Below are 22,416 nucleotides of genomic sequence, written 5' to 3' on the forward strand. Positions count from 1 at the left end.
TCATAAGATGTACAAAAATATAAATCGATTTATTTGTTAAAAAACAGATATTGCAAAATAGCACTAACATTTTAAAAGAGAACACTATCTAATAAGCACAGTATATGATATTTCTAATCAACAGTGATCACATAAGCTCAAAAAACAATCACATATTTATATACAGTTAATTAAAAACACAACACAAATGTCCAAAGAGAGTACATAGCATAGACAAACACAATATGTCATTTACGTGGTACACATCTGTATTGCAGCAGTAATATAGGCGTAAATCCTGGTATTGTTAACGTATTCAAATACTCATTGACAACAGCCTTTCTCACAGATTGTGTATTGTAGTAGGGGTCAACGCGTTTCGATGGACGTATTTATATCACCATCTTTTTCAAGACAAAAGAATTGACTCTCTTAAACCTAAAATTTGAGCAATGTTAATTTAAAAACACCTCATATAAGCGATACTAATCATTTCAGCAGTACTGGGCATATGATTTAAAATGTAGTATCTGGACTAAATGTCCTCTATTAAGTCAAGGAACCACAGGGATATATCTGAATAATTACTGGTTAGGCCCAACAAAATGTATTTGTGCAATATAATCTGGCCAATTGGACTGTAACATTCCACTCACGTTTGTAAGCGGAATCTTCTTCAAGTCCTGCGCAGAATATTTTTATTGGACCAGGAGCTCCTTTCACAGGGGACTAGTTCACTGCTTGCCCCGGACAAGTTATTCAATTATGTCGTCCTCTACAAATCCCTCTTTGTAATTAGGGTTTGGAGTTGGCGCTCGCTACGGGCGTGGTATCGTCATCCTGTGAACAAATGATTGATCCTCTAGGTGTGGCCAGACACAGGGTGAATCCAAACTCAGTGGCAATGACTGAAGGTGCTCTTAAGTAGGTTTCTCCAAGTTGCAGCCTCTTCAACACACTTTTATAGGAGTTTATTGTCTTAGTCTGCCACTCAACACAATTTCAGTATTTCAAGTTTGTTTGCTAATGCATTGATGCTATTTCTCTTTGTTATTGTCTTGCAGTGTGATGATTATGCCGCCGGCTCCATAGCTTATTATTCTCTTAAATTTTCACATTTTCTATGGGTACTAACCAAGGTCAGCACGAGCTCCACTGCAACCCCCCACACTAAGTAGATAGTGCGGATGGCATTGATGACTTGTGCTGAAATGTTTTTTTTGTTCAACTGGTTTTACTTGGGTCTTTGCTGACAATTGTGGTTGGCATGGGCTGGGGGGGGGGGGGGGGGAGAAGGTTTGTGATTGGGTTGTTCTGATTTTTCATTTAGCTCTTGGAGTGACGAGTGTACATAATACTGCTTATTCATTATCACCTCTTTATTGTGCACAACGGCCCCCAATACGTCCGCATCAATATGCCATTTTTACAGTTCACACAGTCCATTGCATTATCTAGAAGATGTGTGGGCTCCATAATCCACATAAAGCCTTACAGGTATTGGCCTAGCTAGACAGACAATACTGATATAGCTCAGAACCCAGGAGACTCATCTCTTGCCCTTAACCAATCCCACTATTGCATCCAAATGGGGCTCCCACCCATACTCATACTTCCACTCCCAACTGTGGGATGGTCATACTCATGAGGACGGTGCTAGATTTCACACTTGAAGATTAATTTGCTGACACAAATCACAGCCTGGTAGTGTTGGAGGGCAGTGTTAATGCCCTTGTTGCTGATCAATGTGTCTGAATGTGAATGCCCCTGAAATTTTTGACAAGCTCATGGTAAAGTATGTGAAATAAAATGACTGGCCTATTTTATGGGGCGGCAATTTTAAAGTGGTATTGCCCACCACTCTTCGACAGATTGAGGTCTGAAGGCATTACACAAAGGCAGAGGCAGTTTTGCAAAATATTTTGCAGATAGATGACTTAATAGATGCAGGGAGGGCACTCTTTCAATCATTGACGGAATGTGCGTACTACTCTAATGTGCAGGACTTGTCTTCCTGCATTGATCTCAGGTTGTCATCTCAGGTGCTCCTAGCTAAGATTCACACCACTAGCATCCTACCAAGAACACTTTCAGATCACTCGCCAGTTCTACCAGTCTCAGAAGATCTTCCACCGCCCCGCATTTTATCAGTTAGTTGCTGAAAGGGGCTAAGCAGAGAGGGCAAGTTACCATCTTAGAATACTTTTGCCTCAACAAGCACTCTGTACCCACTGTTGCAACACTGCAGAAAGCATTCAAGGACTATATCTGCGTGTTTTGTGTCTCAAAAGAGATACCACCTTGCGCGGGACCGTAAAAGGTTGGAAGACAAATATGCTCCAACTAAATCCAAAATCACCCTGGCTAAGACCCAAGAATTACAGGTGGAGTTTCAGGAGGAGGTCAAATGGGAACTACTCAATCTCTGGAAGCACGTCTAAACCCACCGCCTTGAAGCTGCAAACAGACCTAGAAAGACACTGGCATGGGTGCTTAAGACTACCACTGATGGCATCCCATTTTAATGAGAGTACTGGAAGCAGCTATTAGCATAGGTTTAGTCTAGTCATGGTCCATGTCAATTCTGATACCAATCTTTAAAAAAGGCTATCGTCATAGCCCGGCCTGTTATCGGCCCATATCGCTTTTGGATTCCCTTGGTAAAACTGCTGGACGTATACTGTTAGGCCGTCTCCAGGTCCGGGCCGCTGATAATAGTATACTATCAGACCTACAATATGGCTTTCGAGAAGGCCTGGGCACGGTCGATCAAGCTCTGAATCTTGCCCTTTTAATAGGAAATTCGGAGGAGCCCTGCACATGGTCTACGTAGACCTGACAGCCGCTTTCGACTATGTCAGTCACTCAAAAATGTGGGCTATAATTTTAGAGATGGGGGTAGATCCCCCGCTGGTAAACTTCCTAAGAGAGCTGTATTCCGATGCATCTGCCAGGGTGAGATATGGGGTAGAGGGAGAGCTGACCAAGCTCTTTAGGATAGAGAGGGGGGTCAGACAGGGGTATGTTCTGGCCCCCATCCTATTCACACTGTACACAAATGGGCTGGAGTCTGAGTTGATAAGAGTGAGCCATACGGCGTCGACCGATAACGGCACTTCTGTATGCCGACGCCGCCGTTATCTTGGCAAGAATCCCCGTACAGCTCCAACGCTCATTAACCAGCTATTGCAACTTTATGAGCTCCTTGAATCTTAAAATTAATATAAAAAAAAGACATTTACCATGCATATTGGCTCAAGTATAATAAAAAAATAAAAAAAAATAAAGATATACTTGGTAACAATTCAAGCTTAGAGTCTACAACATCCTACCCCTATTTAGGGATTTTGGTAGACAACAAGCTAAATTGGGTAAAGGCTATCCAAGCTAGGAAGCTAGCTTTTTTAGGGACTACGAAGGCACTGGTGGCATTTGCCCAATAGTTAGGCAAGAGGTCGCCTGAAGAAATGTTAAAGATCTATTATTCCAAATGCACCAGTGTTGCCATTTATGGTTCGGGTCTATGGGGGTATCTAAATACTGAGATCTTACAGAGAGTAGAGAATATACAACGATATACGGCTGCCACTTAGAACTTGGACTGGATCATATATCTGATATTTTAAAGATCCAGCCAATAATGCTGTGGCGGCGTATTTGGACCACCGAACAGTGTACGCTAACTCGTTCCCTCATAGAGGAATGTATTCTACTTGACAACACACGAAAGATCAAATGGTTAGCGTATGTAAAGTCCTTTTTTAACGATCTAGGCCTTCAGAGATATTTTTTTACATCCATGCACTATCTCTGAAATACCCAGAAAAGAGCTAAAAAGGATCTCTCTCCTTCATCTGAGCAACCTTCGACTAGCCCAAGAAATAGGAAAATCCTCAGTGCAACATCTGCTGACTATTCAAATTACCTTTTCGATCCAGCCATATTTGAAATATAGCCCGAGTCATTTTGAGAAATTTTTGCTCACTCGATTGAGATTTAACACCTTCCATAGGCTGATCACATTTCCAAAGCAGAATGACTGGACTAAAAACCTGCCATCATGCCCATGTGACTGTAATTCTCCGCAATCCTTAATCCATGTCTTATTGTTCTGCAAGTTCTATGAGGCTCCACGTAGACGATGGATCGTTCCAATACTGAGGCAAATGGGTCTTCGAACTTGCCGCCCAGCTTTCCTAGCACTACAGATGTTAGAAAATGAACTATATGCAAAATCCATTGTCTGTTTTTTAAAATTTTGTGTAAACCACCGTCCAAATCTTAATTCATTAATTATTGTTTTAATTCTTAGTCAAAATCATGTATTTTCTTTTTAAAATTCTAAAAATGTAAAGTTTGTACTTTCATTGTTTTCTTCGAATAAAGATTTTGACTGACTGATGGCATCCAAATAACTCACATACACATGGACAGCAGCAAGAATTCTCCTCCCTGTTGACTATCATGACCACCTTTGCCTGGTGCTACACTAACTTATACCCTCAAGACTTCCTATAGCACATTGGATATCACTTCCTATTTGGAGATTGTGGCTCTGTCCTGGATAGAAGGAGAGACTTTGGAACTTGTCAATTCCCTATTAACGATGGAGAATATAAAGGCAGCCATCAAGGGTCTCCACAGAGGCAAAGCCCCCAGATGGGACAGCCTTCCTGTAGAATTTTACAAGGAATGTGCAGCCGTCCTGGCTCCCCGGTTGCTTGACATGTGCAGCGCTGCTCTTTCCAATGGCTACCACCCTATATCAGTGCTAAAAGCAATAATAACCATGCTCCCCAAGCCTAGCAGGGATAAAAAACGATGTGCCTCCTAAAGTCAGCTGTCCTTATTAGGCTCAATCAACAAAATGTTGTGAGAAAATTCTTGTCTGCAGCCTCTCTTGCAATGGTAGGTGCAGTCCGACCAAGCCAGTTTCACCCCACAAAGACCCATGGCCTTTAACCTGCGTACATTGATGACAATCCTTTGCCAGGTGGACCCAACCCTGCTGGAAACGGCTGTAGTGTTAAGACACCGAGAAGGCGTCTCATGCCTTGGATGAACTCTTATGCACAAAGTCCTGCACCTGTTGGGAGTCCAGTTCTTCCAAACAATTGCTCGTTAATATACCTCTCTACAGAGAATCAACAGACAAAATCTGAAACTGATCTCCGTTGAGAAAGGCATCCTATAGGTATGCCCCGTCACAACAGATTTTTGCATTGGCTGTGGAGCCATTGGCCTGCTTCCTAGGATAACTCCATTCACGTTCCAGGCTATGGATTATGGATATGAAACAGTCTCTATATGCAGACAACAGAATCCTCTACATTCAGAGGCCTGATGAGAACGTCCCACCAGCCATCCTGGAAGTGATGAGATTTGGTGAGTATTTCGGGCTCCGGGTTAACTTGACCAAGTCAGAAAAGTTTGCAATACCGGATACTACCACAGCTGCAGCAATAGATCACTTCCTGAAATGAACTACTGGTGCTGTTAAATATTTAGGTATCTATGAAACTAGGAATGCTTGTGAACTGCTACAAGGCAATTATGGTACAACATAGGTACACTTTTAAATATATGTGGAAAGATCGTCATTACTCTTTCTACAAATGTGGGCTTGTTGGAAATGGCCCTTTTTGCAGTCTATCCCTCAACTTTTAGCTTTTTCCTCATATTTTTCCCTGACCTGTTTCTGTTGGTTTTAGGACTCTGGGCACTTTACCACTGCTAATCAGTGCTAAAGTGCACATGCTCTCTGTGTAAATTGTGTTATGGATTGGTGTTTCCATGATTGGATATTTGATGTACCTTTTAGCCCCTAGTAAAGTGCACTGCGTGTGCCAGGGGCGATGAATCAAATGCTACCCGGGGGCCTGCAGCACTTGTCGCCTCCAGATGGAATTCTTACATCAACTGAGACAGTTTCTCACAAGCTTGATTTTGTGGGGTGGACCCTGTATTCAATGAACCGTTGGTCAGTACTCTTAATCACTGAAGGATGGGTAACTATCACTCTCTGACCCCTACATCGGTTACCTGGTGCCCCAAGCTCACATTGTAAAATATTGGCTACATCAGCAGCCAGCTCTTATGCACGTGTGCATTGGATGCACTCTGGTATGCCCTACCTCACAGTCCACTATTTGTTGCAGACAGCTACCATCCAGAGGCAACATCAGCAGGGTGGATGCGACATGCGGTGCTTGGTGGGATATAGCATGCTGCTTTCATTGTGAGAATCCTTTCTCTCCATCACTGCCTGCTTTCAAGAATCCACAGTTTCCTCTCTTCATAACCACTGCAGGTAGTAGAGTACTGGGTGGCCTATTGCCTAAGGGCAACTTTGTGTCTCTTCAGAAATACAGAGGAAAAGGGGAGGACTTGCCCCCACCCCCTTGTTATCCTGTTCTACCACCAACTGAGATAGGCAACAAGGGTGGCATTCTCATGCTTTCCTCAGCTCCCGAAAGAAAGGACACTTCTCAATATATTCATAAAAAGGGAAGACACAAGTAAGTCAAGCTCTTTCCTGTACTCCAAGCGTATAACTGGCAGACCGCTTGATCCACTGCACAACAAGAGTAGGAAAAGGATCTTAGGTCAGCACTATTGGATTGAGCATGGTCCTATTATTGCACATAAGTTAAACACATGCCCATCATTTAAAGACAAGCTATTACACTTCAGGATTTTGCACCATTACTATTATACCCCAGAACGATTATCTAAGTTTACTCCACACTCCGCTTGCAAAACGTGCAGTGAGATTCACATGGCTTCTTCCACATGGCGTGGTCCTGTCCTAAACTATGAGTTTATTGGACACAAGTCTTCACAATGCTGCAGGCTAGGATTTACATCACTCTTGCTACAGATCCACAGCTAGCACTGCTTGGTGCCACAGCGAGATCCCTGCTGACTCCAAACGGTTCACTATCATGGCCATATTGCTCGCCAACAAGCGAGTGGCGGTGCTTTGATGGATCAATCCCAAAAATCAGGCACTAGATTCTTAACACCATTGACTGTAAAGACCAAATAAATATCTATGCGGAGGGGCTTCATCTCAAATCACAACTCAAAGATCTCTCAAGTCCACTCCAATCTTACTTAAATGCACAAGATCTTCACTTGTAAGAAATTCCACTCCACGACATTGTTGTGTTTTAATTTTCAAATGTCTAGTGTTTATATATATATATATATATATATATATATATATATATATACATACACACATACACATACATATACATACGCACGCACACACAATGTACCATTGTTGCTGATTACTCTCAATTTCTTTTAGTGCTCCTGCAAATCACAGATTTTGTATCCTCATCCATCATCACAGTTAACGCTGTATAGCGGTTTTCAGTTACTAAAATTCAATTAAACAAAAAACAAGATCCATAAAAGAGATCACACGTAAACTACATGCCCATTCATGGAATTTCCATGTGGAAGAGAGGGACAAAACATTCAGAACGTTGTAGAGGATCGCTTGCACTCATGATGGGGTGTCCAGAGGATCTCTCCCATACAGACCTTTTGCATTCAAAGGGCCAGGTACGCATATCCAAAGTTCATGGCCCCATTTCTACACATAATCAAGCAAGTCCACGAATTTCAACAAAAAGGAGTTATTCAAACTATCAAGCAATACTCTAAATGTAATGCACGACAGACACAAATTAAAACTTTTGCAGGACTTGGCTCCTTCCACATTGACAAAACTTTAGAGTGGTAACTATCTCTTTGCTCCCTGAAAATCCCATAAACATGGGGTCAATCCATTATGCATGCAGAGGTAAAAAACAACAACCAAATCACTGAGAACAGAAAAATAAATCATGGGTGTACATGAAGAGATAAAGCAAAGTGTGTACCCTTGGCTGGGACGAAGTGAAGAGGATCATGCCCAGTAGTAGATTATAAGTATTTTTCTCTCGAACACATCAGGACACTATTGATCCTTACATTTAATGCAAGGGAACTCAACACAGCAGCTAAATCATAGCCATTCACTTACATGCTCACATAAATTGCAATGTAAGTGTTTTACAGGAGACACACCTCCTTAAAGAGGTCTGGTTCCACCTGTGCTCAATATTGATTCTGTACAATATTTTGCCTTGAGTAATTACAAGAAGGAGGGTGTAGCAACCTTATTAGCTTTGAAAGCACATTGTGAGGTCCTCAATGTTGCATCCAATGACATCGGGAGATACCCAACAATAACCCTACAATGGCCAACGACGTAGCCCATGATCTGGCAGCTTACCAACTAAACCTAAAGGCACACCAAGCAACTCATACCAAGGATCATCTCCTTGATCCTATTTTCTCAAGCATATCTGAATTAAAAGAGCAAGACCCCATCCCTCTTCCATGGTCAGACCATTTTTTAGTCTCTTTCTCCTGGCACCCACCCACCTCGGGTTCACATTCATTAGTATCACACACCCAAATCCGCTCTTGGTCCAAGCTGATCCTAGAGGACTGGACCTGCGAATTAGAATCAACCAAACCCAATCACGACACCGATCCTTCAGTAGCGAACAGAAAGTTCTCCTCATGGATTGAGAACTCACTTGATACAGCACTTTCTAGACAAACTATATTAAAAAAAAAAACGGACCTAATGAATCCCCCTGGTTCACTCCTGAACTTCGCAAATTAAAACAACAGTGCAAAAGTTCTGAAAGGGCCTGGAGGAAATATTATTCAAGTGAGAAAAAAATAAAAAAATCTGAATATAGGTCATCCAATGCTCATTACAAAACAGCACAAAAAGCAGCCCAGGCCTCCTATTTCGAGGGAAATATTCGATCCTCCTCTAATTCCTCTAGAGATTTTTTTCAGATCGCTAAAAAACTCCTGAAAGTCCCTGACCCCCCCTGCAGCCCCTGACCCGTCCGGACACCGTTGCAATGAATTAGCAGAATTCTTTTCGACCAAAATTTCTAATATCCATAGTCAGCTACCCACACACCGACAATGAGCACATAGCCAATCTCTCTGAAGCAGAACCTCAGAATAATCCACATCTCTTAGAAGCATACACTCCACTCACCGAGGAAATACTGTCTCCCATCCTAAATTCAAAAGCGGGTCTCCACTTGACCCTGCTCCCCCTAACATCCTGCAGCTAGTAGCACCCACGGTCACCTCTCCCATCACCAACTTAATCAATGCCTCCTTAGCATCTGTCACAGTCCACCAAGACTAGAAAAAAGCAATGGTGAAGGCACTACAAAAAAAAAACCTCTTCTGGACCCCACCGAGATGAGCAACTATCGTCCCATTTCATTACTTCCAGGAATTAGTAAGATCGCAGAAAAATATGTCAATCATATACTGTCTGCACACCTGGAAACCTTTAATCTGCTTCACTCGTCACAGACTGGCTTTCGACCTGATCAGGGTACAGAGACTGCATTGATTACGGTAGTGGAGGAGTAAAAAAAAAATCCTTGACTCTGGAGGATGCACGGCCATCATCCTCCTGGACCTAAGTGCAGCCGTTGACACGGTGCAACCTGGTCCACCGCCTCAAAAAAGTGGGAGTGACAGGCAAGGCCCTTCTACGGCTGCAATCGTTCCTAGAAGAAAGATACTTCCAGGTATTCGAATTAAACACCCGCTCCCATCCAGTCCTGCAGCAATGTGGAGGGTCTCAGGGGTCGTCCCTGAGCTCCACGCTTTTCAATGTGTATATGGCCCCCCTAGCAGAGATCGCAGCCCCTTTGGCATCCACATAGTTACGTACACTGATGATACACTACTAACCGTGGCCCTAAACCAGGCGGAACAGTCACCCACGGATCTGTGTTCCTGCCTCAAGAAGTTGCCAGCTGGATGAGCTCATCTCACCTGAAGCTCAATGGTGACAAAACAGAGCTTATGCTGCGGGATAACCAAGCTAACTTTAACTCAAACACTATGTGATTTGCATGGGCCCAGCTCCAACGCCAAAAAAGGAGATAAAAAGTCTCAGCATCTGGCTTGACCATGATCTCACTTTTAGAGCCCAGGCAAGGAAAACTGCCGCCGTTTGTTACGGTCTGCTCTCAACCACCCGAAAAATTCTCCCTCTCCTACCCTGCCACTCAAGAAAGCAGTTGATCCAGGTGCTAATCCTCTCCAGCTGGATTATGGTAACGCGCTCTACTTGGGTGCCCCTAACTCCGTCATCTCCAAACTACAAATGGTGCAAAATTCAGCAGCAAGACTTCTTACAGGCACAAAAAAACGCTGCTCGGCAAAGCCCGCCTTACGTTCTCTCCACTGGCTCCCGGTACAGGAGAGAATACACTTTAAGGCCCTTTGCATAGAACATAAGGGCCTGCAAGGCAAAGGCCTATCCATCACCAAAAATCTGGTTAAACCATACAAGGCTACCCGAAGTCTTTGCTCGGACGACCTTCACATGGCTGAGGTTCCCAGGATAAAGAGGGTGAGAACGGGCGGCCACCTTTTTTTCCTATAATGCCCCTAAGCTTTGGAACTCCCTCCCTATCTGTAAGGAAGCCAACCATCTGACTTTTCGCAGACAACTGAAAACCTGGCTATTCCCATAATCCCTCCCCCCCCCCGCCCCTCCAGCGAACTCCGCAGCGCTGGGATGCCTCCGGGCAGCCATGCACTATGCAAAAGCATTTTTCATTTCATGAGGCTTGACCAAATACACAGTTGCTAATGTTTATATGCCAAAAACGAATCAGGGGAAAACCCTAAAGTCCATGACAGCCAACATTTTAAATGCAGAGGACGGAGGTTAAGACTGATAAAGGGAAGAGATCACAATCTGATCTTGGACACAATGAGAGGCACCTTCTATAATAACTGATCAGTTAAGCACACTCTCAGAGTGAAACAATTAATGGTAGATCGGCTTGGTGGATGTCTGCACAGCCCTCCTCACTGCTACTGACTATTCTATTCACTCACACAATCAGATGCCAGACTAAACAAATTGCTAAAATGCATTACCTTTCTGTCTGGTTGGCATAAGCCACGTTGCCCAGTGGGCCATATCCCCATAATATCAGAATTAAAATGTACACATACATTCACATCGGGCAGGCAATACAGACTGATCAAAAGCTTCCTCAAACGTAAACATTCACATCGGGCAGGCAATACAGACTGATCAAAAGCTTCCTCAAACGTAAGACGAAGGAGGAGTTGGGAACAGCTCTAAAGAACTGCATCAGGGAGAATGACAAAGAAGAGATAGGGAGTAAAACATTGTGTGATGCTCTAAAGCAGCTAAGCAATGACTGATCAAAACAAAAAACACCAGTCTTAATAAAAAGAGAGCAGACACTTGACAGACTTTAGAATGACTTCTGAAGATATTAGAGCCTGTACATAAGAGGACATACTCTGTCAAAAACTAGAGGGAAATCAGGAAATTAACAGCACAAGTTTAACACATGCTACTCAGGGGCAAACAGAAATATTATAGAGGTAATATTAAAACAGACAGGTTACTAGAATGTACGCATCGAGCCGAAGCTACGAGATGTGAATATGAAGACTGAAAGATGGACAGTGCAACTACATACAGAGGGTAGGCATATAGGCTGTGTATGCGGCAAGTTCTAGGAGGACCTATGTAAAGCAGAAAGCATCTTCCCTGAACAAGTGGAAAGTGTTCAACTATCAAAGATAATCCTTGACCAACATGGCTATTTAGACTGCCCAATCACCATAGAGATTATCTGTGCCATAACTAACCTAAAAACCAGGAAAGCTCAGCACACATGCTGTTTTACTGCTCTTCATGTAAGTCCTTTTGGACAACTTTGGCATTTGTCCCAGTGAAACTATTTAACTTCTTTGATACAACTCATGTAAGAAGACATGATCATACCAAAACAGCAAAACAGTTAAAGACCACTCACTGTGTGAGTCGTATAAATCAATCTTTCTTTTGTACATAGATGCTAAAATCTACACAAGTACACTAACAAAGCAACTGAGGCCCATGCTAGCTGGTCTGTGACTCAGATCAGTCTGGCTTCATAACAGGGAGGTGCTGCAGAGAAAAAAACTACCGAACCTGACACCTACTAGACAATGCCCATAGAACATGTAAACAGCCACATTTGACACTCCATGATGAGGAGATATTTGATTGACAGACTCCAGAAATGTGGTAGTGGTTCTAGGTTCCAGAGGGTTGGATCGGGACATGCTTTAACAACCCAATGGGTTTTGTGATGACCAATTGTTGCCCCTCATTTTCATTCACAATAAAGATTGGTACAAGAAGCCCCCCCGCCCGCTTTCTACTGTTTGTGTTCCTTATCAAATACATGGAAGAATACATTAGTTGCAATGCAGACAATTAGGGCTTACTAATACGAAGAGAGGAATGTAAACTAACCATGTATTCTTGCAATCTACTAGTGACAGTTGTGGCCCTAGCTTGTTGTGTACTCACACTCAATTGAACACAGAATTACACAGAGGTGGGGGGCTTCAAAGTCAACTTACACAGGTCGCAAACTATGAATGCTTTGATCCCCAGAGCAAGCACACCTGCACTGAAGGCACAATGACCATTTCGATTGGCAAACAACTCTTTGGCATATCTGTGCATCCAGGTCACCCCCACTACACACCAAACCATTCAGGCTACCTATGATGGCATATTTGAGTGGGAACAGATAATCACAATGCTGATTCGCACACCATTGGTCAGGGAACTTTAAAGAACAATTGATGACTTTATTTGGGTGGGAGAAAACACCACATCTAACAACCATGGAACCTACTGTGGAACTTAGAAAGGGGAGAGGGTGAGAACACTGGTATTGTCTCGACATGCTTTCTAAAATACTACCAAGCTACTCAATTTCATTATATGCTGAAATGGCGCAACTTTGAATCTTCGAAGCAATAGTGATTCACTGATGAAATCATAGTGGGAACACAAATATAGAAAGTACCTTGGTTGAATCTGACGAATAAAAGCTGGGGCCTCTATTCTTTGCCAGTTATTAGAAAGGCATTAGCAGTACGGGTTATACCAGGTTTGATATTGGGACTACCATCCCATCCATCTCCCTTGATGCCAATCAACTACTGGCAACACAGAATGTTGCACCAGAGAAGAAGAACTCTGACACAGATGGCATAAACCATGTGACACACTTGCAACAGACTATAATCTCCAAGAATAAAAAAGAAATTGCTATATAAGGCTTAGCAATGTTCTCCTCCATGAACCACTTGTTTTTAGGCTCATTACCCAGTTCACAAAATGGATACTGGCAAAAGACGGAGACAAAAAAGTAATCTTGGGTCGATGAACATGAAATCCGCAGGGCAGCGGCATTGGGAGAGTGAATTAGGAGAAAATGATCCAAGAGGGAGTGGGAGAAAATTATGGAGAAGGCTCCTCCTTACCTAGGAATTTGACTGCACGAGAATCTATGCTGAAATGAGTGCTGCATTTGTACCATATATCGGTGAAGTTCTCACAGTGGGATAAACAAAAGGTCAGAAGACTACTGGAGGGGCTGTCGTGGAGCACTGACTTTAGTTTATACTCTGTGGGACTATCTACATTTACAGGTGCTTTTATCAGCATTATTAGATGTGACTGAAGACTTGTTTTCTAAGACCTAGATGTTTCTTTTACTCTCACCTCAGGGGCAAACACAGGTCATTGGCGCTGTGTGCTGCAAGATAGACAAGAATGGCAAAATGGATTAAAACAGGCAAATCCAATATAAAAGACTGATATCATCAGCTTTTGGATATTTAGGTGAACAATTGACACGGTTAGAAAAGCCAACTATGTCAATTGAACAAAGTTATGAGAAAGACTGGTGCCATTATCTCTCAATTCACTTCAGAAAATTCACTTGCCCAAGAGTTTTGAAGGTTTTAGGGGAGACTTTTGCAATACATTATATAAACAGCACAACCGGGGAAATACAATCGTAATGGTATCTCTTTGGATGACGGACAATGGCTTGGGTGAGTATGGCTTTACAGAGTATAAAGATTTAAGTTCTTAAAATGCTTTCTGCTGGTCTGTGAATATAGGCAGGACGTGCTGCATATCTATATTCTTTAATAATAGCAGGTTGAATCAAACTACATGCAACAATGGAGAATGGAGGCATGAGATTGCCCAAAATATGAGGTTACTGGCTAGCATCATAAATTGTGCCCCTCAGGTATATCATACATGGTACACCGGACATGTCCAGATGGGTGCAGTTAGAGATGGCCATCTTGAGGCACAATAACAGCGTGAAAATGCTCCATACAGGTGATCCTGATAACCTGAATAACTCACACCCCATCCTGGCGACCCCTGGAATACAGCCCATAAACAGCTGTAGTTGAGCCCAACTATATATGCACAAGCTCCTCTGTGGTGCAACACTTCACTGTTAATAGGGGGCAAGGAGCCCAACTAGAGAGGGTTTGAGCCCCATAGCATTTGGCAACTCACAGGCCTGATCAAGGACGTAGAGTATAAACTATTTGCAGATGCTTAAGACCCCATGCCAATTTTAGAACTACCAACGGCTATTCAGCTGCCTGACAACTGCTTTAGGTCCTCCTCTTTGCCCAATGCCCAGCCATCACCTACCAACAATCCAGATGGCCGACCATAGCACTGGTGATGACCAAGATCTGTATCTTGAAACCCTGGTGATCGTCCACTTGTCCAACTCCAGACACATGGCTTCAGGAAATGTCTAAGGCAGCTTACCTATGAAAAAATAATAGCCAAGCTGAACTTAGACAACTTTAGGGATGCAAGAAGAGAATTCCTCCAGGACTCATGAATATCTGCTCTTCATTGCCCAGCCCCTTTAACTCACACGCCTAGGCTTTGGACCCTGTCTGGACGGCTTGCAAGCCGGAGTCGGGCCTGCAACAATTCATCTATCCCAACCTTTGCACAACCTTTATCTTACTGGCGTGAGACAGTCATATTCATCCCTGGGGATCAATGATGGGCACACCCCAGGTGGAAGCTCCTCAACACCATACAGAGACGAGATGGACAAAAGAACCAAGAGTCCAGGACTCTGCCCCACCTTGTGAAAGTACCCCATTAACCGATTCCCATGCCTCCCTCCTACCTGAGAACTGTCTCTACTGTTATGGCACTCATCCAGCAAGGTAGACTACAAGAGCTGCCCGTGCCAGGACCACAACAGCAGTAGCGTAGGCAGCAAAAAAGACACCGTTTACCACTGTCACTGGTCATCGCTCTGGTCTTACGACCCTCCCAATTATGCACTGGATGTAATTGTAACATTTCTAATATGCCTAATTTCTTGTGGTTACTTTCTACATGTATAATGCATATTTACCCTGATAAAGAAATGATAATAAAACAAAATAAAAAGAGGTTGAATCCCAAAGATGAACACTTAGATATTTGATGCTTGAAAGCAAAACCCACACAAAGGCTCTGAAGATATTACTCAAACATGTATAAAACGTGTAAGAAAAACATGCATTTGCAATGCAATAGGTCTCGCATTAGGAAAGTGTGAGCTATTGGTATTGTAAATGACAATTTTTTTTAATATGTGTTGGCTTTGAAAATATATAAATTAATAGCATTGTTATTCACAAAGCCAATAGCTTACACTTTCCTAATGCGAGTTCTATTGGCTATGGCAATGCTTGTTGGTAGCAAGCAAGGACTGTGCTTTTGTGGTGCTGAGTGATGTGGCGGTGCCCCAGAGTGATGTGGCGGTGCCCCAGAGTGATGTGGCGGTGCCCCAGAGTGATGTGGCGGTGCCCCAGAGTGATGTGGCGGTGCCCCAGAGTGATGTGTGCAGCAGTGTGTGGCCTGCAGCGTGCGGCAGTGTGCGGCGCAAGGCAGTGTGCGGCGCAAGGCAGTGTGCGGCGCGAGGCAGTGTGCGGCGCGAGGCAGTGTGCGGCGCGAGGCAGTGTGCGGCACGAGGCAGTGTGCGGCGCGAGGCAGTGTGCGGCGCGAGGCAGTGTGCGGCGCGAGGCAGGGTGCGGCGCGAGGCAGGGTGAGGCACGAGGCAGGGTGAGGCGCGAGGCAGGGTGTGGCGCGAGGCAGGGTGTGGCGCGAGGCAGGGTGTGGCGCGAGGCAGGGTGTGGCGCGAGGCAGGGTGTGGCGCGAGGCAGGGTGTGGCGCGAGGCAGGGTGTGGCGCGAGGCAGGGTGTGGCGCGAGGCAGGGTGTGGCGCGAGGCAGGGTGTGGCGCGAGGCAGGGTGTGGCGCGAGGCAGGGTGTGGCGCGAGGCAGGGTGTGGCGCGAGGCAGGGTGTGGCGTGAGGCAGGGTGTGGCGTGCAGCAGTGTGTGGCATGCAGCAGTGTGTGGCGTGCAGCAGTGTGTGGCGTGCAGCAGTGTGTGGCGTGCAGCTTGCAGCCGTGTGTGGCGTGCAGCAGTGTGTGGCGTGCAGTCGAAGAGCAGAAAAGTGGGATGAGGAAAACGAAAATTAATGAACAAGGAGGAAAGAATGAGGCTAGAGGCGAGGAGATGAAAGGAGTGATCGACGGACTGAAAATAAAAGTGCAAAGGAGAGAACGGAGAAGTTAGAGAAAGTAGGCAGAGGACTATGGAAGAAATGGAGCGGATTGAGTGCAAGGCCAAAACAAGAAAAGAAAGGGGGATATGGAGACGGAAAGAAAGAAGAGGATGAGAGAAAAGAGGAAAAGTAGGAGGCAGAGAGGGAGAACAAGCTCTCGTCATTGCGTGGGGGGGTAGCGGTATGGGTGCTTGTTCAGGAGAGCAAGGCCAGCAAGTTCGGAAGCGCATTCCTTTGAAGTCTGATGGGGACATCAAAGGAAGGGTGGGAGGGAACGAGCAGACCTGCAGAGCGCGTGAATGGGAAGAGCTCGGCATTGCTGTGGCGGAGGTGCGGGGGAGCGGGAGGCATTCCTTTGAAGTCTGATGGGGGCGGGGGAGCAAATGGCAAGCGCGCACCCGGCACACATGTACGGTCCATAATCCGCATTCCAAAGCCCTCTTGGTAGGCTTTCCTGGAGCACCTCTATATCGCTCGCATAGCGATTGGTTACGCAATAGCTAGGCGAGACCTAAAAATCATTAAATATCAACAAGTGGCTGACTTGTTTACATAAAAAATTCATGATGAACATAGGAGACTGAGAGCAAGAACATTTCATATGGGTTGTCATGGAGGGCAGATCTTTATATTTACTCAGAGATGGAATGGTATAATGCCATCAAAAACCATGCTGGAAAATGATGATGATAATTACTTCAAGCAATACAGGTTCAACAATAAACGAAGATGAAACCGGCATTCATTGAGGAGAGAAAATATTTTTTGATTAAATAAACACGTCATGTCATCTCAGGCAATAAAAAGAAAAAAAGAACCAGAGAACAGGAGGAACAAAGGAGTAGGAAGGATGAACTGTTCTGATAACAGCCATCCCTGCTCAATGAAGTCAGCAAGGACCGAAAATAACCAAATCTATCCTCTCGGGTTTTCACAAAAGAGGAACGACAGAATTACATGAGGGTTTCTTCATCAGTCCATTAATAGATGTATTTCTTTAAGAATTTCACATTTAACTTACAAAAGCTCAAACAGTACTGTGCAATTGATCTGCTCAAGAAAAACTCCATAACTTCTTAAGGTATTGACATCTAAATTATACTATTCAAAACATACAATATAACATTTTCGATAGCAATCTTATAAGACCGAACAGCCCCTTCATTGGGGTAAGCTGAAGAACTTCATATTTTCCATTAGTCAGCACTGAACAATAATGTAAAAGTGGAGAGGTGTGGCTCACTGGTTAGAAGCGGCAGACCCTGAAGCAGAGGTCGGACTGGGACCAGGGTTCAATTCCCGACGCGGCAGGGTCTTGGGTCAATGTCCGCGGACTCGATAATTCTCGCTTAGGTGCCTACGCTAACCATGGGTCCCACTCTGCAACTCTGGGCAATAGCTTGCTTAATCTCCACAACGGCCCCAGCAACGCCGGGGATGCCTGGCTTCACCTTGGGGTGCCCTCTCACAGGGAAAGCCAGGACGGGTTCCCCAGCGGTATACAGCGCCAGGACACCACGTAACGAGGTAACAGTGCGCTTTACAAGTAAACATACATTACATTAAAAAAAATCCAGTTCCCATCACATTGAGAGAGAGGGAGTGAGAGAGACAGGAAATAAAATGGCCACCATCTACTTGCTAGACAAATGCATTCCATAAACTTGAAGATCAAAAGAAAAAAAGGTATATACAACAGTTTAATCAAGCAAAGATTACAGCAACTCACACACCTAACCATGAGACAATCCCAGTAATGAAAAAAAGCAGACAACAGGAAAGGAAGCGGTCATTACGGACAAACATTAGTAGCCTAAAAAACATAACATTTGTTAGATGACATTACATCAAAATCACATTTTATGCTAGAATGGCTTTTGAAAATGTGGTAACAAAATACCTCTTAGCTGGGAATAGGGTTTTTGCATAACTACTGTAAAAATACACAAAACACTTCACTTGTTGACATTTTTCTCAGCCATTCAGTAAACATTTCTGCTTGCAAACATCAAGAGATCTTCTTCAGACTAAGAAACAGGTCACCTTAATCAGTACTGATGTACAAAACCTGTACACCTGTATATATAAGACACTAGAAATGGGGGGCCTGGAGGGAAAACTTATTTATAGACTCGTGGGCTCAAACCCCCCAATCCAATTAATCAAAATACAGAAAAGTCCTAAAGTCTATTCACAGAGGAATGTCCATCAATATATGGGCAAACCCGATTCCAGATATGCAAAATGATGGTACTGGAGATCAACCAAAAGAGGGTATAACGAGTTGTGAGAGATGCAAAAACAAGGGATAGCCTCAGAGAAGAATGAAAAAGAAAAAAGACAAAGAACAATCACAGGGAAAAACTCTGTAATGGGTCATTGGTGACCCATCATTACACTTTGCGTGTCCAGTGTCATCATCTGGGCTACCAGAAAACTATACTTCGCCATACCTCCATCCAAGAGGAGGGTAGACAAAGAAAATAGTTGTACCCTCTATATAGAGTTTTTTCAAGAAGGTGACATAACCGGGAAAGATTCCCTGAAGAAAATGGTGCAGTATAGGAAAAAGAGAAGGGGTGATTTAAAAAAAGGATATTCAGAGACACCAAGAACACTAAATCAAAATTAGGTTGCCTCGAAAGATGTTATCCTGTCTAAAAACAGTGCAATAAATCAAGAGCAGTTGATGAATACCACTGCTCTTATGGTCGACATGTTTCAGCTCTATGGGGTGTAGACTCCCTAGCTTTCTTTAGGACCTTGGAGCTTCTTAAAGAAGCGCAATCACTGTCACCAATTCAGTACGTCAATACATACATTTTTTGTTGAATTCACAAAATGAATGATATTTTCCAATGCCTCCATATGGACATGATGTAACTTACATCTATAAAAGAAGGGAAAATCACAAAAATAATGATGATGAATCTCTACAACTATACCATCATAAATATTCTAGTCAATAGCAATGGTAAACTTACCAATGCGCCATGAGGACAGTACCTCACCTCACTGGGCACCAGGGTGTGTCTAAGAAGCCCCGCTCTGTAAAAAATTTCAAAAGCAGGAACAAATACATACAAGTTTTGCCATCGAGAAAAACGCTGTTTCTGACGGAAAATGCATGTAAAGCGACTAAGTCTGAATGCAGGCATATAATCGGAACAGACAGTGAAAAAGACTCTCTCAACCTTATTGCAATAACCGAGCCACCGCCCAGTCACAAAGAAAGAGAATTTAGCTAGGGAACCGAGTTACATTGTTAAAACTCATCCCACTCTGGCTTAAAATTATTTTTTGAATTGCTGAGATCGTGAACGGACAGACGGCCACCGGGAACCAACGGAGGAGGGATACTAAACTACGGCATACCGCCTATCGAGAAAACGTACCCGTTTTCTGAGGTTTTCTACTTGATGGATCCCCTCCCGGTCAATACCTGAAACACACCGCTATTCAGCGCTTTAACCCTGAAGTCTCTGACACACCCAAAAAAGGTGAAACAGAGCAGATAAAACGCGATCTTGCTTCTAACTCCACTGGATACTCCACTACTACCTACCAACAGTTTTGAATGTAAACAATCCTAGTGTCTCTCTCTAATTCACCCACGTGAAACATTACCATAATTTCCAGACTATTCTCAACCCACATCCAGGAGTTGAGTCTGAAGCCCTGAAGAGTCGTGTTGACTCAACGGCACACGACGAAACACGTGTCGGCATATTGTGATATTCCTCAAGTCTGGATACAATAAATCTTCACCCTGCTGGGACAAGAAACACACCAAAGAATCTGCTTCTATTTCATTATTGATACTTGTCTATTGTAATCAATTGTGTAACACTCTATTGTAGTTGCGAGAGCACAGCTGTATAATTATCGTAGAGTCTCTGACTTGTTAGACGGTTAAGGGTGTTTTTCCGTCTGCTCTTAACGCACTACACAGCTACCAATTTCGAACTACACACATTAACGTAAGATTTGAGGCAGTGCGCCCCTGATATCTGAACTCTAAAAATACCCCCAAGCAGTATACTCGTAGGAATGTAAAGCAGCTTGTTTTACCAGATCTGAAACTCCTGAATGACCAAATGAAAGGAGAGCCACACAAGGAATATATAAAATATATGTATGTATTACTAAACACTCTCTACCAACATCTTTATGAGATTAGAGAACAAAGCACACAATATTAAATCACTAGAACGACAGTAAATAGCACAATACACAGTGGGCTCCAGGGGAGACCAAACCATATACTAAGAAAGTGATATAACAACCACAACTTGACTAGGCAGTGCCTAGAGCACGTAGAATCACTGGGACCCCAAGGAACCACCCAAAGTAGTGACACAGGGGACCCACGGAGGACGGGTGCAGTGTGAGAACACAGGCGCAATCTCCGTAGAGCTCTACGGAAAGTCGCGGTTAGAATTTTAAAGATTAAGGACGCTTCGGAGAGGACTTTCAGCGAAACCTTTCAAACATAGAAGGTACTAAGGCCAGCACCCTTGTGAGCACCAGAGTACTCGTGTTACCTCACCCAGGGAAGCTGGGAGCATAGGTGTCAAGTGTTGTCGGGAATCTTCGTCGTTTTCAATGGTGTGATGCTGAAAAGTTCTGCTGCCATGAAGAGGAAAAGTGTCCGGTGGAATCCAAGCCTGAATTCGAGGTGAGAAGAACCTGAAAGCAGAGGGGACAGAGTCTGGGTCACTTCAGGGTGACCAGGGGCTCGGTAGATGAATGCCCACCGATGTCGCATGCTTCAGGTGAGTTGACGCGATGCTCGACTCTGCAACCACGGGGAAGAGGAGACATCGACAACCAAAGTCTGGAGGTGTGCTGTCCCACGAAGGATGTCGAGTACTGGGCGGTCAGTGTTCAGATGGAACACCAACAAGCCTTGGCAACAGCAACCCACGCGGTCAGAGGAAATCAGTTTCAGTGAGGGCCAGCAAGGTCCTGGGGACTCTCCAAGCAATGGAGAGTCAGGTCACGTCTGGAGCAACCAGGAAAGCCCACAGAAAGTTAAAGTTACCTTCACAGGGACTCACAGGCCAACGGACCAGGGATCGCAAAGGGACCTTGAATGAATCACGTAATACCAGCCCATGGAACACTCGTTGAGTGTAGGCCAGAAATCTTCGGTGGGAACACTGCTCGGGGTCAGGACTACAAGTAGCCCAAAGCACAGCCTCAGGGATCGCCAAAAAGCATATGCTGCTGCAAAAGTACACGGTGCACAGGGTTTCGGGTTGCACGGTCCCCACGAGGTATAGGGGCCTCTGAATTGCTGAGAGCGCAGATCAACCTCAGAGACCTCGGAAACCCTCCTCCTGTGTTGCAGAAATCTGCTGAGTCCTCAGGAGCTTCGGAGATGCAAACCGGTCAGATGCGTTTAGGTGCCTGCCTTACAGGGGAGTAACTCCTTTACTCCAAGGGAGATTCTTCAGTCGTCCAGTGTCGTGCAGATCGTCGAAGTACTTGGCTTCTGTAGCAGAGTTTAGTCCAGGTAAAATCTAAAGTCCTGTGGTCAGGGGTTCCTACTTTATACCCAAGGAAGGGGTGGGATAAACTCTGGGGACCCACGTATGGGAGGGTCAGGACAGAGGGGTGGCCACACCCATGTCCTTTGTCCAGTTTCGCGCCAGAGCAGAAATATTTGGATCCTGCAACCGGTTTGAGCTGGACTATGCACAGGGACACCAAATGTGCCCTAAGTGCAGACATCAAAGCACTTTCAGATTGCATCCACCCGGCCCCAATACACTAAATCCTGTTTGGGAGGTGGTCACATCTCCCTGTAACAGGAAACCTATTGTCAAGCCTTCCCCTGCACAAGCTTTGCTCAGCAGCAGGAGACTCATGTCTGTG

The 22,416-nt window shown here is 44.3% G+C and overlaps 1 protein-coding gene across 5 annotated transcripts in view; it reads right to left on the reverse strand.

Moving 5' to 3' along the window:
• Positions 1 to 22,416, reverse strand: part of MTA3 (metastasis associated 1 family member 3) — a 771,323-nt gene that overhangs the window by 713,508 nt on the left and 35,399 nt on the right. For 3 of the 5 annotated variants that reach the window (XM_078649696.1, XM_078649692.1, XM_078649693.1), the window contains exon 1: positions 14,609 to 14,733. The exons of the other annotated variants lie outside the window; for them this stretch is intronic. In XM_078649696.1, coding sequence (XP_078505822.1) covers positions 14,609 to 14,702 — 94 coding nt within the window. In that variant the 5' untranslated portion in view covers positions 14,703 to 14,733. Of the gene's footprint in view, positions 1 to 14,608; positions 14,734 to 22,416 lie in introns of those variants that run through there. 5 annotated transcript variants of the gene reach the window in all.

The sequence above is a fragment of the Lissotriton helveticus genome, chromosome 6, assembly GCF_964261635.1.
Source record: "Lissotriton helveticus chromosome 6, aLisHel1.1, whole genome shotgun sequence".
In the NCBI taxonomy this organism is placed as follows: domain Eukaryota; kingdom Metazoa; phylum Chordata; class Amphibia; order Caudata; family Salamandridae; genus Lissotriton; species Lissotriton helveticus.